We start from the raw sequence: 15,963 nt of genomic DNA, 5'->3' as shown, positions 1-15,963 counted from the left end.
ACATGGTTTTATTGACCAACTTGAGGTGTAATTTTGAGATCAACAGTGTTACTAGAATTTGCTTAGTATCAGCAAACGCTGTTCTTTCAAAATTATGAACCACTTACTAAAAAGGCACAGACTCTGTAGCGAAAGTGCTTTTCCCTCCTGTAATCTCTTTCTTCCCTACAGATTAGGGTCTAAGAATTCCAGAAAGCAGCCACAGCAAATGCTAATCTGTGCTATAAGGAGGCTTCACTGCAAACTCCCTAGATGTTAGTAAGAATCATTCATTCTGCCAAAATACTCGTCATACTACTAGCAAAACCTTTGTACCATTTGCAGCATACTGAGATTCAAGTTTAAAGAGAATGTGCAATTAATAGGACAGCACAAAGCTCGTTCATGCCTCTGCATGCAGAGAAAGGCCAAACTGAGCTTTGCTGCTACAATTTAACCAGCGGGTAGTCATGCTTTTGGTAGCTATGCCCTTCACTATGCTCCCCAAATCTATTTGCAAGCTGTGAGTAGCTGTAAATGGTTAACTACTAGTCACAGAAAGAAGCTACCAGCATCCATTCTTTAATTTCAACAAAGATTTTTGCATTAAAATTTGAAGAAATCCACTGAATTACCAATTTCCATGAACAGCTTTATTGTCAAGATCCATTAGCATCTCTGTTGCTGTTATACAGATGCCCACTTCACTTCCTCAAATATGGAAAGGAAAATTTCAGCGACGATTACAAGCAGACTGAAATCGCCGAATGGTGCAACCTACAGGTTGCCAAGCTACTGCAGTGCATACAAAAACCTGCCGAGAACAAACAGTACCGCTCAAAACAGATGTTAGATAAAGCAGAATTAGGATACTCCTGCTTTCTCACATGACTCTCTAATAACTGTTTAGGTAACCAATCTAAACTAAACTAGTTTGATATCAAAGTCTGCAGTTTCTAAACCCAAGGTGACCAGCTCACTGCTAAGATTCTTGGACGTGTCAAAACACTGATGCCATTTCCTCACTTCTCCTGCCCCACAAAGCTTACCCATTTCTTYAGGTGACTAGCACTAGAGTTAGCACTCTACACTCCAGTATGTGAAAAGGGCTGTAAAATTAGACAAGCTAGGCCTTGAAAAAACTGTTTAATCTTCCCTGTGCCAACAAAATAACATTGTGAATCAAARCAAGTTGAAAGGGGACACATTTTGCCTCCTTATGCATCTACTAATATTGCAAATCTAACTCCCTCGGAGGACACCAATCCATCTGGTAAAGCCAAGTGATAACTTCCATCTCCATACTYAGGCATGCCCCCTGGAAAGGCACAGCTCCTCTGGCTTCCCTCACTGCCCTTGCACAGCGCAGYGTATACCACACTGCTATACGTAGCTCACCACACCCTATGGCTCAGCAGGCTCCTGCTCATAACGTTCCACTTCCCGTCAGCCCAGCCAGTTATCAGCCTCCACTGAACACGCTGTAGAATTTGGTGGCTATCTCAACCCCCCATTTGCAGCCCTAGCAGCTATCTGCAACTCTTACAGAAAAAGCAATGCTGTAATTTCCAGACATCTTTTAAACCCCTTACACTATCACATCCTCCTCTGCCCCCAGGCCCACAAGGGACGGTTACGGTGTGGGCTGCTGAGCCCGGACCCCCAAACCAGGGTTATCAGCTCTTCAATCACAWGCAAGTAGTTGCTATTACACAAAGGGTGCTCAGAGCCAGGCATCTTACTAGAAGAGTTGATTATTTTTCTGTAGGCGTTTAAAGCCAGAATTTAATGTGCAGAGAGACTCTTTTATATGGAGAAAACATTTTTGAGGGAAGRCTTTCGTATAAGCAACCTTAATGAGCATTTCCTGTTTCCTTTAAAAGTTCTCATACACACATTATTATGTGAATATAATAAAACAGCCTTCATAAATGTTTGAGTACTTCCTCCTAACTAAGCAGCAATATTAAGTTATTTAATTACTCTTAAAAGAAACCAAGCATGTCACAGTTTAAGCACCCAAGCACCCCAGCTTCACACAGAGAATTCAGCAGCCAGAAAAGCAAATAAGGAATTTCCTGGTGTCAGTCCCAGAGAAGGGGCCTGCACGATGATGCAATCGCTTAAAGCTGAGCATAACGGACGCAGCTCCTGACTCTGAATAGTAAAGCTTTAGACAAATCGTGGTTTTTTGGTCAATAATTTCTTGCAAGTAATTTCCATAAAGTCCTGCCCTGGCTGCTTCTTGACAAGCTTTAAAAAGACTGCTGTAAGATTAGACCTCTCCGCTAATGCTCTCTAATAAATCCAGCAACTTAACAGCTGTAAAGATTTTGCATATTTTCAACCTCCTGTTGCAATCTTTCAGCACTACTGAAAACAGGACCTGTCTGGATGGCCCCAGTGCACAACCCAGTTTCAGGATCGGGGTCCCGCCAAGGTTGGTGCCTTCCCCGGGTGCCGTAAGCACCACGGGGGCCTCTGCCCACCTGCACGGCCACAAACCCCGTCCCCRCGGAGCTCCTGCTGCTGGGCACAGTGACTGAAGGCAACTGCTGTTTCCTTCTAAAGGAAAAATATTAATAAACATCTACCTCTTGCTCTGACAATTTTGATATTGCTCCCTGGCAAAACAAAAACAAAAAGGTCTAAACTCTACTTTGAATGAGTATACTCCAAATTAGCCAGCACTGATGTTGTAATATGTGAGTATAAAACAGATGGGTTTGTTGGTTCACRGCACATTTTGTCCTTCAGATATTTGCTGTGCTAGTTTGGAAACAGTACAAAGGCAGTTGTTCTCTGGTCATGAAACACTTCAAGCCAGTTCTGAGAAGATACCAACACTGTGAATGAAAACACCATGCTTGTTAAATCAAGTTTTATGTTCAGTCTGTCCTATTACAGGTGCTGTCAGGCACTTCACAGCTCTCAGCAGGCAAACTGCAATTTAATGTGAAAATCTTCCTTTGTCAGAAGTTTATGAAAAAGTGCCCTTATGGCTTTCCCACTTAATTAAGCAGTAAAGGGAATAATAAAGAGGAACATTTTCTATAATTGGGTAGCTGTCCACTGACCCCATCTCTTGCTGGTTGCAATTTTCTCCATTATTCTTCCATTTCCAGAGATATTCAGAGAATTTCTAAGATATGTGTGCATGTATATGTATTTGTCTGTTTAATGAGCTACACCAGATTTTTCAAGCCCTTGCTCCAACCACCACCACTTCCTTCTTCCCCAAATACTCTCCTTTTACTAATCCTCTTGCTCATGCGATAGCTCTGCCTTTCCAGTGGGCTGCACCTCACACTCACCCTATGCAAAGCAGGAGGAGAATGTAAAGTGCTAAGCAGGGTCCACGCTGCAAACAGCTCCAGTGTCCTGCTCCCAACAGCTGCACTGAGTGTACAGAAGGTAGTGGAAAAAATAGGCCCTCAGCAGCATAATGGAATCAAGATCTTCTGAACTAATATGGGTTATTTTTCCTGTCAGAAAAAGGAAGACGACTCTTCCTTCATCAAAGATGCATTTTTAAAATAGATTTCTCATTTTACTTCCTGTGATCACACTGAAAGGTCACCCTGTTTATGCTACTATAACCTGTTACTGTGGGATTAGAAATGATATAAACAAGTGATTCTTATTCAAATGTGCACAAGGGAAGAAGGTTATGAGAACATTCCTCTTTATGTGTAGACCACTTGTTCTTGTTCCAAATAAATATAAAGAATGCGAGAAACAGAGCGTCTTTTGTAGAATCGCTCACAGCATCAAGTGCTTGATGAAACAAGCACTTCACAGAAGAAACACGAAATTCTGGGAACTTGAGATACAAGAAAAAGCACCTGAAAGATCACAGACAGAGCAGCCACTCTGTTCAGCAGCATTTTCAACAAGCAATGCTTTTGTTACCAAAACTCCAGTACATTTTCTGACCAGAGAAGTCAGCTTCCCCTCTGCCTCCAGCTAGCTCTGCATAGCTCCACACTGTCTATATGGGCACAGTTGCATATACAGGCAGAATGCAAAATTCACTTTAACATTGCATTTTTTTTCCCTATAGAAGCTGTTTTGACGTTCTTCTAAAAGCCACACAATTCAAATCTGACTGAATGAAGTGTCTCAGTGAGTAAGGTGGCACTGAGCCCTGCTGCTGCTCACTGCACTGCCAGCACTGACTGGGTCTTTTTCAGTTCATTAACTAGGTGTCCCCAAGGCACCCACTCTAACCAAGAGCTAGGAGAACTAGAGTTTAAGGTGGTACAAGCAGCAGTTGCATATGCAGAAGTAAAACACAGTTCCTGCTATGAAAAAAGGACATACAGTATGCTTCTTCCTACTTCTTTCCAGTGCATTACACAGCAGTTAAGAAAGAAAGAAAGAAAGAAAGAAAGAAAGAAAGAAAGAAAGAAAGAAAGAAAGAAAGAAAGAAAGAAAGAAAGAAAGAANAAGAAAGAAAGAAAGAAAGAAAGAAAGAAAGAAAGAAAGAAAGAAAGAAAGAAAGAAAGAAAGAAAGAAAGAAAGAAAGAACTAAAATACTACTTTAAATACCGTAGTCTAACACAGTAGAAAATAAGATATATCTGATTCATAAAGTAGAAATCCAGTTTCAGGTTCCAAGAATGACAACCAAGCCTCTGAAATAGGCCTTTAATGTGGTTATGGGTATTTTACTACAGTAAATCTACCTCAAGACTAATGCTGGATTCAGTGGAAAGCTTTCTACCTTCCATTTTCTTTCACAAACAATCTGCTCATCTAGAAAGGAGGATTGTCCAGTCATATGTCCAGATTAATAGTCAGTTTAGTAACAAATGAGAGAAAAGTTTCCTGCTTAAAAATGTAGGTCATCTATCATATCAACAAGGACAAGGCAAGATATAGCTAGAGAGCCTAAGCCAGATGCAAAAGCCATCAGAGAAAAAAAAAATACACAACTTTGGAGCACACACATATGTACATACATGAAATGTAAGTTACATACATACACATGCACAGAGTCCATGTCCTASGAAAAACTGCTTTGCAATAAAAAAAGCAGAAACATTTCAAAAAGTTTTATATTATGTAATCTCGTTCTCCTTCTAAACACGGACATCAAGKTTTTCATTGTTGTCCCATGAACCTCTTCTCTTAAATGTTAAAAACACAGGAACAATTCAAAATTAGATCAGCTATCGCTATTAACATCACATGAATTTCCAAGAATCATTTTTATCACTTTTTCTTAGTATACTATGACAGGCAAGCTGTTAAGTCTTAGCTGTGTTTTGTGTGGGTGAGAAGGAGAAAACACATCTAAATTCACAGTACTTGCTAGAAAATGAATTGGCACCTGTACTACATGATCTACAAAGTGAGCACATCAAGGCATTAGGATGCTGTATCACGATGCCTCTCGCGGGCAGCCCAGCAAGGGCACATCAGAAAAACAAAACATGTTTCTTGTGCAAATCAGCGAGACCTGTTGACCAACAACTAAAACCAAACCTTAACTGAAAGTGCTGTAAGCATCAAGGCCTACAGACTAGATCAAGTTTAAAATGTTACTTAAGAACATTATAAAGAATTTATTTTTTACATTTAATTTTCATAAAATTGCTTCTTTTAGGAAAAAACCACACACACTGCTTACTAAAGCTGCTTTCCTCTGATAGGCAATGATTCAGTATACATAATTTATAGAGATTCACAAACAAACATTATAATCTAATATTTTTAAAACAACAAAGTTTTAATTGATATAATTCTGTAAAATGTCTGAGCACCGACAGCATTCGATACTAACACTGTGGAGAAGATACAAAACCTGAGGCAATCCTCCGATGTTTGCCTTATCTCAGTTTACACTAACCTTTCTCCAAAGCAGTATTCCAGAAAACCTGCACTCAGGAATGCTTTGACTATCTGCTCCTGATAATTGTGGTTTTTTTTTTTTTTTTTTTGTGTTTTGTTTTATTATCATTTTTTTTTAGCATTTAGATTCATTTTTAAAATTTCTTCTCCCACTTAGTTTGCATTTTGAAAAACATGTCCTCTACGTTGGGATCTTATCCTTCCCTGTGCTGGACAACAGGCTTCTGTCACAAGAGAAAGGTGTCATATGATGCTGTGTGCCTGCAACATGACAGTAACTCAGCTTTCTGACACACAGGGATATAACCTAACTTACAGGTAGTAGTCTGCCCCTCACAAACTAATTAAGATATTAATGATAATAGAATACTAATTCATTATGCATATTTTTGATTGTTTCCTTTCTGTGTAACAAAAGGATGAAAGTAATTTTGTCTAAAACAATATAAAAGTTCTCAAATATATTATTGATTACAATTATAATTTTGTATATGAAGAAATTGAAGAAAGAAATAACTAAAGGAAAACAAATTCAGTGGCACATGTGGTGACAAGAATGCCTCCCAATTCTCATCCACTGGATTACAGCTCTGGCAGGAATTCAAGATTTCACTCTGTATCTTTTCTGTTTCATCAGTAGGGTCTCCTTTCTCCTCCATTTTTTCTTACAACGAAAATGCCCTGATTCATACATGAATTCTGAATTTTAAGTAATCAGTAATATTCCTTGTAATTTCAAGTGCTGAATTATGCCAATTTCAAACTCCAAATAGATTAGGTAACCGTAGTGACACAGATCTAAAACCTGAGAAGTGATGTGTTTAGCAGATAGCAGCAGTGATACCTCAGCCTAAGTCAGAGTCTAGAAAGTCCTAACTGAACAGAACCCTTAGGGAACGTCTAGCTCAACATACAGAGCCAAGCCATGTGCAAAGCAAGTCTTACAAGGTTTCATTTTAATGTTTAGTTGCCTGCAGGACAAAGTGTTAATTCAAACCTACCTAGAACATTTAAAAAAGAGAAAGCTGTTTTTGTTTAAAAAAATCTTGGTTTACCACTAACGCGACACATTTCACTCCATACTTAAAAAGGGCTATTTCTCTGTTTGAGTGTATTATCACTTCACAAGTCACCAACGCTAATTGTCAGATTTTCTCTATAAACATATTTCTTACAGCAATTACAGAAAGAAAGAGAAATAGATCACTTCTGGAAGAACACATTAAAATCATCAAAGCTCTATCTGCATGTTGTATAGTTTCTAGCTTTTAGCAAAAGATACTTCCTTAACAGTAAGGAAAGAGTGAGAAACACTGGCTTCTTTTCTAATAGTTTCTTTGCAGGAATACTGTAGCAGATTTGGACCTAAATTAGATTAGGCTTAGATGCTGGAGTCAGAAAGACAAGCGAAACTAAACAGCTCAGTAGTTTGGTACGATGGGGCTTGCAAAATCTCGCATTTGTCATCAGGAAACAGGGTTTGTCTGGAGATGACAAAGTTACTAGCGTAACAACGGAGTGCCCAAAATATTCACAACAGTACAAGCCATACTGGTATTTGTGAACAAAAGTAAACTTTGGTTTCATGGGAAGGATATAGAGCTCACAAGCACAGATTGCTACTTATTTGGTTATTAGTCTCTTCCACAGCTGTATCAAGATTCAGTGGCTGCACTGCAKAGGAAAACATGAAATACTCTGAGCTGGCATTAGTAAGAAACAGAATCCCTGCAACTCTTAGTTCTAAACTAACTTTCCATTCCCAGAGTCAATTAAAGTAAGCCTTGAATGAATCAACATAGGATGAGTTAAGAAGCAGCAAGGCATGCATGCAGAGACCTGCATTTTCAAGGAGCAAGAACTGGCAGATTCAGGCACAAAGATGCTTTTACTACAAGACCTGCTCATGCCACGATTTATTTGTACCAGAGCAAAAAAGTAAGCCAAATGCTTGCGGAGTACATGAAGTCTGAGTTCTCACGGAGTCTTATAACCCCAAAACACTAGAACTTCCTGTTCATTTACTCCAAATAAGACAGTACAACCACACTACTACAGGGTCAACCATTTTACAGTTTGTTACTTCAACACCAAAATCTATCTGCATATTCTATAAATATTCTCCAGAGACAACAAGTACATAAAAAGCCATCCATGTCTTTTCCAGCTCCACAGAGTGCAAGCAAACCAGACAAGACCTTGTACTTGCGCCTTGCACTTACACTGCTTTTCTTTGGAAGCCAATGCCCTAAAATATTCACAATACTTTTCTATCTCCTCTATAATCTGAGTAAGATGATAAACTCATTAACCTTCATATATAGTAGTATTTAAGCCTACCTATTTAGTAGCAGTATTTAAGCTCTGCTAGCCTAGAGTGGTTTGCAAAAAAAGCAATATTAAAGAATTATTAGTTCAAATAGCCTCAAAAGTTAACAAAGAACCTGAGAACAGTTTTAATACTCCTTTTGCAGGCTCAAACCAAACAGTAATTATAAGCCATTTTTCCAGAGCACATTCAGCAACATAGTTCTGTTTCAAATATACTCACTTGCAGATACATTTGAAAATCTAAACTATACCCATTTTTTATTTCCTACTTACTGTAAAAAGTAGAGAGTGCATACATCATGAGCGTGCATATTTTTGTATAATTTKGCTATCTTCACCAGGAAGACTCCCAATGACTGTCATTATAGAAATTTCTCTGAAAACMATCAGGTTCAACTCTGCCTCCCATCAGTGTTGCCTTAGATGCCAGGATGGTAGATTAGCAAATATTTCAGAAGACACTTTCATGTTCTAAGCACATTAAGCATAGTAGTATCATTAGTTAAATTAGTATTCTTAAGACCTACATATACAGTTTATATAAACACAAGAAGCAACTCCACCTGTATTTGAGGGTTGTGTTTTTAAGATACTATCTCATTCTATCATCAAGTATAAGCAGCTGAAAACCAGAACACCTCCAAATTTCTGAAAGACTTCTGCACACTGAATTACTATTAAAATCTGATTCTAAATTCACTGTGAGTAAAGAAGAATTCAATGACCCTTTGCTATTCTGAGCAAGAATCCTTCCATTTATCTGGCCTCTCCCTCTACCAACAGCAAGCCTAAACTGCACTTTTCTTAGCTTTGGGCTATTGCTTTTTTGTTGTGATATTTCCAGAGTAAATGCTTTTCATTCCTATCGATACCTCTAAAGATATTATGCATACGCATATCACTCACCTASCCTCAAGCACTTGTTTTCTTGACTTTACACCTTCAATGCAGCATCACATTGCAAAGTTCACATTTAATAAGCGGCCCATTTTTCTTTAAGCTGCTGCTTTGCAGTAGGGAACTTAAATTTGATTGGGTAGTTATTTTCACAATCTTTTATACTTGGAGTAGGTCTCATTTTATTTGTTATCGTCTAAATTTATTTCTCTACCATACAAGCACAGGTCAAAGCTACTCTGGCTTTTTCATGTTTCAGGCCTCTGAAGAAACTTTACATGGTCTCAGGGTTCTTGTGGCAATACACCTATAGGAAAACACAGGAGGTTATCACGTGTTTTTAAAAAATGAAACTACCCTTTTTGACTGGCTGTAGCTGAGAACCAAAATAGTCATGTCTTGTCCGCTGGATTTTTAGTGGAACTGACACATGTTGACATATCCAAATACTTAAGAGTAAGTTTTCATTTTGAGATGTTTTTGTCTCTTTCCTGTGATTATTTATGCTTAAAAAAAAAAACTAAAATTTTAAGATTTTCTTTTACAACTGTACTCTTATCATAGACAAACACAGCTTCCCCTTATCCAAAAACAAAAAGTTTGGGCACTTTTAACCCTTCAAAGCCACACAGCACCCAGACAAAAATCCTTGTAGGCACCCCTCGAATTAGCTCTGCTTCCTGCAGGATCCCTAACCCCTTCCCTGTTGCACAGATACAGCAGTTCTGTATCCCGAGCCCATAGATTTAACCAAGAAACAAGAGGAAGTGACTCAGTTGTTAATGTCTGTCATGCTGCACTCAGAATACTGCTGTGAATTTGGACATTTACTAGTTACCTTTTAAATAACTGGACAGTGGAAACCTGTGGTATATTTAATCTGGGGGAAGGCTTTTTTCCAGCAATGCAAGACTGCACTGATAACATACGTTATTGCACTTAGACCATTTTCATGCAAAGACTTTATTTGTAGGAAAACTACAACATTAATGTTACATGTGAGACATCCAAAGATCAGCTTAAGATAAAGTACATTGATCTTTTAGATATATGTAATATAGCAACTGTCAACACCTGACAGGATGCAGTAAGCAAGTGAATTACTTGATGCACATACTTACAAACCAAACAACCTTAAAAAGCATCCAAACCCACCCATCATGCTTGTCAGTTCTTCGATGCAAATCAAAAAATAAGCCAAATCCCTCCAGTCCTTTTTGAGTTAAATTTTAGCCCTCAACAGAACCTCACTCTGTGCTACAGTAAAGAGCAACCAAATGCCACTGAATGGTAACCCCACACTGAAAATATGCCACAGTGCCTTATTCTTCATTAAGCTTCGGGCTCCTTATATATTTCATTTCTGTAATGAAGCTGTGTCAAAGAAATACATTGCAGAGSGTATTACTCAAAATCATTTCCTGAGCACTGAGCCTGCAACGTAGCAATCGTCAAGAAGAGTTTGSTAAAAAGCCCCGTGTCATGTATGCACATGACTTTTATCCGACACCGACTTAGCAAGTGCTGGACGACTGCAGGAAGTGATATACTCAAAAATGGACCTTCTGAAAAGCAGGCTCCTCATCTCATGCTCATTCTCCATCGCCAAATGACAAWGAACTGGAGACTGGAGATGTTCATYGTACAAGGCCCTGCCTTTAAAGCTTGCACACCACGATTCTGAAACTGAAGTTTCATTACTCCATTTCGATAAAATACTACTATTTTAACTCCTCAAATGCCCCTTGCCAAAGAAATTCAAGAGTGAAAGGGAAGCAAAGCCCARCTCCTACCTTACAAAATATGAACTTCAAACTCATCAGAACATTCAATATACCCACCTAAGCATTCAAATGGCTTTTACAATAGCACTACCCAATCTCACTCATCAGCCTCACCACTCGTGTTCTTCATCTTCTCTTAATCTTGGACAAATGGTTGCATAAAGAATTTTTAAAGACAAAAGCCCTAATGTCTGTTGCTTGCATTCCCGTAGTTGTATTTAATTTAAAAACATTTTTACAAGCATTAATGTTTGCCGCAGCTTTTTTCTTTTAACCTGTCACTAAAAGGCTTAAGAGGACAAACAAAATAATTTGAGATATAACAAAATATTTTTTAAAAATAACTGCATTATTATAACGCATGAAAGTGAGGTATGTACAGTGCTGCCCAGCGCTGATTTTCAGAAAATAAGTAAATAAATAAAATGAAAGAAAAAACAAATCCTGGAAAGATCCTTATCAGAAAATAAGTAAATAAATAAAACTAAATGAAAGAAAAAACAAATCCTGGAAAGCAAGGCACAGGCTGCAGGCGGATTCACTCGTGTGGGTTGGAAGGGTTTGGGGAGGGTCCCGAGCACCGCGGGCCGCGCACGGAGGGGAGCCAGGGGCGGCCAAGCGAGGAGCGGGTGCCCGAGGGGCCGCTCCCCGGGGAGCCGCCGGTGCCGCGGCGGGGCTCGGGCCGAGGCGGCCGGGCAGCGCCGCGAAGGAGGCGCCGCGGGGCTCCGCGGCGCGGGAGGAGTGAGCCCCGGGAGGCGGCGGATGGGAGCAGCCGGGCGAGCCCCGCGCGGCGACGGCGGCGGGGGCAGCAGCGGCGCGGGGGGCGCGTGGAGGCGGCGGATAAACGGCGAGGGGAGCGCGGAGCCCCCCGGGCCGCGCGCGGCGCCGCGCCCGGCCGCTGCCCTCACCTGGTAGATGGCGGCCCAGCTGGCGGCCTGGTCGAGCCGCTGGAACTCGCGCTCGATCTCCATGGTGGCGGCGCCGCGCCTCGCCCCGGCCCCCGCCCGCCGCTCCTCGGCAGCTCCGGCTCCCGCGGCTGCGGCGCCCGCCCGCTCCGCCTGTCCCCTCCCCGCGCCCGCCGGAACTACGCAGCCCGCGCGGCCACGCGACGTCCGGGGCGGCCGCGGCGCCGGCGGGGGGCGCGCGGCGCCAACGGTCACTAACGGTCGCTCTGTGGTGAGGGGCGAGGCGGCCGCTCCCCCCGCCCCGCCCGGGCGGCCGCGGCTCTCCCGGACCCCAGGGTTAGGCAGAGCCCTTAGCTGCATCTCCTGCCCCCAGGCTGGCGTCCTCCCGCTCCCGAGCTCGGGGAGGTGCCTGGGTCGTGTTTTCAAGCTCCTCTGCTGCTTCAGGAGGGACGAGAAATAAATAACGATGATAATAATAATAATAATAATAATAATAATAATAATCCTGCAGCAGCCTGATTGCGAGGAAGGAGCTGCAAGGGAAACCCCAGATCGTGCAGCGGGTTGTGCCAAGCTGGCCTGGCGGCGCAGGAACGCGTCTGTGTGCGCAGGGGTCCCCTCGGGCAGGGGACAACACAGTGTTTCACACTGCCGTCAGAAGATGCAGGATCTATTTTTCAGTCTCAGGCGGTGTGTGTGGAGTGGGACACRTCGGTCAGTTGTCCCGAGCACTTCCCTCTGAAGGAAGAGGTGACGTGGGAATCGCAGGGAGATGTTGGAGCTCAGCTTGGTCCTCAGTGCCTCGGTTCCTGTGCCCATGGACACCCGCCTCCCTCCCAGCAGCTGCAGTCCTGCCTTCAGGATCACTGCAGAGGAAACTCTGATATCAGAGAGACAACCTGTTTCTTCACAAGTTTTAAGAAAACCTGTTCCAAACATGGAGCTAGTTATCCCACATATTATGCCAGAGCACATGATGTCTCCAAAGCCAGAAATTTCTCTCATGTCCATGGCAGATTTTAACTGGACATGGCATGTCCAGCTTGTCTTATGTCCAAAGGTAGATAACTTTTATGCTTATATCACCTGAATGGGCATAATAAAAATGCTACAAATTCTTCAGCCAAAGGCTCCTTGACAATATACTTTGCTAAATGTGTGCTGTGGTCATAGAATTGTCTTGAATAACAAAATTCATATATTGCTCTGAGCAAATTGATGTTCAGCTACAGATATCACAGAGTAAGCCAGAAAAATTGCCAGTATCTCACATTTCTGCACAAATGTGTGAGATTTCTACACAAATGTTCATCATAGTGTGATGTGTGATCAGTAACTCTAAAAGCTGTTGGTTTTATTCAAAGAATATCTTTTTCTGTAATAATTGGATTTTTTTKGGGGGGTAAATTGCATTATAAATATTGACTATTATGTGCAGAAAGGTATATAAAAGAAGTAAGTAAMAATTTGCAGTAATGGTACACATTTGGATTTATTTCACAACAATGTGGATAATTGCATAAACTACTGAATTCTTCTGGGGTCATATTTTACATACAGATACAACAACAGTACATACAGTGACATGCACAGGTAAAAAGCTGGTACACTGAAGAAGATGCAATTGGACACTACAGTTAGTTATTTATATTAAATAATAAACTACAGATCTTTGATGGCCTGTAAAGGGCATATGGGGAGCCATAGGGAAACACCAGATGATTTTTATGAATAGCAAATTCTGCAATTCCACCTGTAGAGTGGGAGCAATCGCTTGACCTCATCCTATTTTCCCCTAACAGTTGTAGGCACTTTTAGCAATTTTTCTATATCCCCTGATATGGGCTAGGGTGTAGCTACCCACAAAATAATATGAAGCAGCCTGACCCCAAGTTTAAAAAATAACATTAGCAGAACAATGAAACTACTAAGAAATATTTTAGTTCAGGGAGAGGGTTAGACTTCTAAATCAGGGCTCCAGACAATAACATGTTCATAGATCAGAATCACCTSCTATGCAGAGATTCTCTAGCCAGATTACTCTTTCCATAGAAAAAGAGAAATAATCATAATGAATATAGGTTGAGGAAATTACTATAGCCCAAGTCTTAGCTCAGCAGGAAGGAGAGTGAGATTCTAGTCCTCTTGATGCTGAATGTTTAGTCTGAGCCAAACAGTTCAGCTTTAGTAGGGAGGCTGACAGGTCTCCAGCCCAGACTCTGCAAGCTCGTAGTTAGAGCACAGGTGAGATGGGAAAGACTCATTTTGTCAGCCAGGCAGGAATTAAACCCAGGTGTGCCTCATTGCAGGATATAAGAGAGCTAACAAAGGATGTGTTAGTTAAAAGATGATCTCTATGTATGGCTTCTTTCTAGGTGGTGGTGTTCTACTCTGAGGACATCTTCAGGAGCAGACCTCTTAAGGAAGGTAAGTTTGGAAAACCTTTCTGTGAGTCCTGGGCTTAGACTTTAGCCCCCCCTAAAAAAAAAAAAAAAAAAAAAAAAACACCCTATTCTGTGGGAATGGGAATAGCTTTGTGCATGCTAACAGTTTAGGAAAGAATTTTAGAGTGAGTATTTTAGACTGGCTAAGAAACTTTGTAATCTAACTCAAGTTGTGTGCTATCTTAGGCACTGTAAAGGCACCCCATGAGATAAATCACTAAGGCTTTTAAACAATGTATTTATCAGAAAAGATGTTATGAAATGACCTGACATTTGTGACTCAGAGAGTGGTAATATCAGGATGTAGAACTGTAGTCTGACTTGTAACCTTGTGTCCCCTGTGTCTTACCAAATCAAAGAATTTTTTTTTCCCTTATATCTGGCTTTCCTGATACCTGTCTCTGTCTTGTGCCAAGATAAAAGAACGGAGTGTGGGAAAAGGATACTGAAATTATGTGATGAGATTAGTAACACCTTGAGGAGAAATAAAGCTGAACTAATTTGTARTTTTCATTTGTAATTTTCAAAAAGAGCTCAGAAATGTTGGTGTAGCTTACTAGTAATGGATTCTTAGAAAATTCTGTAGCTTCTGTAGACCAAGGAGGGTAAAGATATATTTTTTTTTTTCTGGAATTTTTGCTGGTAATGTTTTCTTGCAGTCTCCGACTGAAAAAATAATGGAGGGTCCTAAACTACCTGTCTCAATGAACACTGACAGTTTTAATAATGTGTAAGTCATTTGGGAACTAGCTAGAACTTTGTTCTTCCTGAAACATCAGGAAGCAGGATGAATTTCSATCTCTACAGTGACTACCTGCTTCTGTGTTTAGAAGCAAGGATGCTTGAAATAATTATTTCCTGTTTTTTAACAGTTCTTTCTGATTAAGGGATAAGAATGTGAGAATAATCTTAAATCCCGTAATAGAAATCTAACACCTTAATATAAAATGTGTTAAGGCATTTATGTATCCACCCTGGGTTTGCAGTGCTCTATGAAAATGATTCCTGATCTTGGTGTTTTGCTGTAGAGAAAGAGAAGCTAAAATATTAAACACAGGTGTGTTAAATTAAAGAGGGGAGAGAGAGGGGCTTGTTAATCATGTTGAATCTTTTTGGGAGAATACATGGCAACTTTTAATTTAGGGCAGGTCCCTCATGGAGTGCTTGAAGCAGCAGTGAAGCTTCTTGTGAGCCCTGGTGTGCGGAGATGTTGAGTTCCTTAACCTTGTCCTCTAAGGAAAACAGAAGATAACAAAAGGTTGGACTTGGTGCTAGAGAAACTGAGGGCTGTGGAATTACAACAAGTGTTAGACAGTTAAATGTCAGGTTGTCAATGTGCACCAGAAAACTGCAGCTATTTATATTGCAAATATTGAAAATCCTTGCTCAAAAGCAGGCAGAATGCTTAGGGACTGACATGATGGCAAATGGCCATGAGCCCTGAACACTGCAGAATTACTGCAGCTTGGCTGCAGTGGAGCGTCTTGGGTGAAGGATGCAGTGCAGCAGGAAACAAGGCCCTTAGTGGGAGGAAGGGAGCGTGGCTGCATAGGAGCTTGTCCTGCGTGCTGCTCTGTGCAGGTAGAGGCAGCGTATTTGGGAATGACTGGGGAAGGAGGTCAGTGTGCAAGAGACCTAGTGGTTTGCTTGGGCCTTTGTGGGTGTGGTCTAATGGGGAGTATAAGCAGAATGGGGGCAGTTTTACATCACAGGGCCAAATCAATGTAGGAAATAAACTATATTGGGAACCAAAGAAGCTGCAGACTG

The 15,963-nt window shown here is 41.0% G+C and overlaps 1 protein-coding gene and 1 long non-coding RNA gene across 2 annotated transcripts in view; one reads left to right on the top strand and one right to left on the bottom strand.

Moving 5' to 3' along the window:
* The window catches only part of PTPN1 (protein tyrosine phosphatase, non-receptor type 1), a 33,777-nt gene extending 21,959 nt beyond the window's left edge, over positions 1-11,818 (bottom strand). Inside the window, exon 1 of the mRNA XM_026042233.1 lies at positions 11,756-11,818. Within this exon, the coding sequence (XP_025898018.1) occupies positions 11,756-11,818 (63 nt within the window). The remainder of the gene's footprint in view (positions 1-11,755) is intronic.
* Positions 11,819-14,113: 2,295 nt separating this feature from the next.
* The window catches only part of LOC112949494, a 41,193-nt gene continuing 39,343 nt past the window's right edge, over positions 14,114-15,963 (top strand). Inside the window, exon 1 of the long non-coding RNA XR_003249834.1 lies at positions 14,114-14,179. This is a non-coding gene — a long non-coding RNA (uncharacterized LOC112949494). The remainder of the gene's footprint in view (positions 14,180-15,963) is intronic.

The sequence above is a fragment of the Nothoprocta perdicaria genome, unplaced genomic scaffold, assembly GCF_003342845.1.
Source record: "Nothoprocta perdicaria isolate Ctin4 unplaced genomic scaffold, notPer1 scaffold_3, whole genome shotgun sequence".
In the NCBI taxonomy this organism is placed as follows: domain Eukaryota; kingdom Metazoa; phylum Chordata; class Aves; order Tinamiformes; family Tinamidae; genus Nothoprocta; species Nothoprocta perdicaria.
The sequence above is the reverse complement of the archived record's forward strand: the minus strand, read 5'-3'. Positions and strand labels throughout refer to the sequence as shown.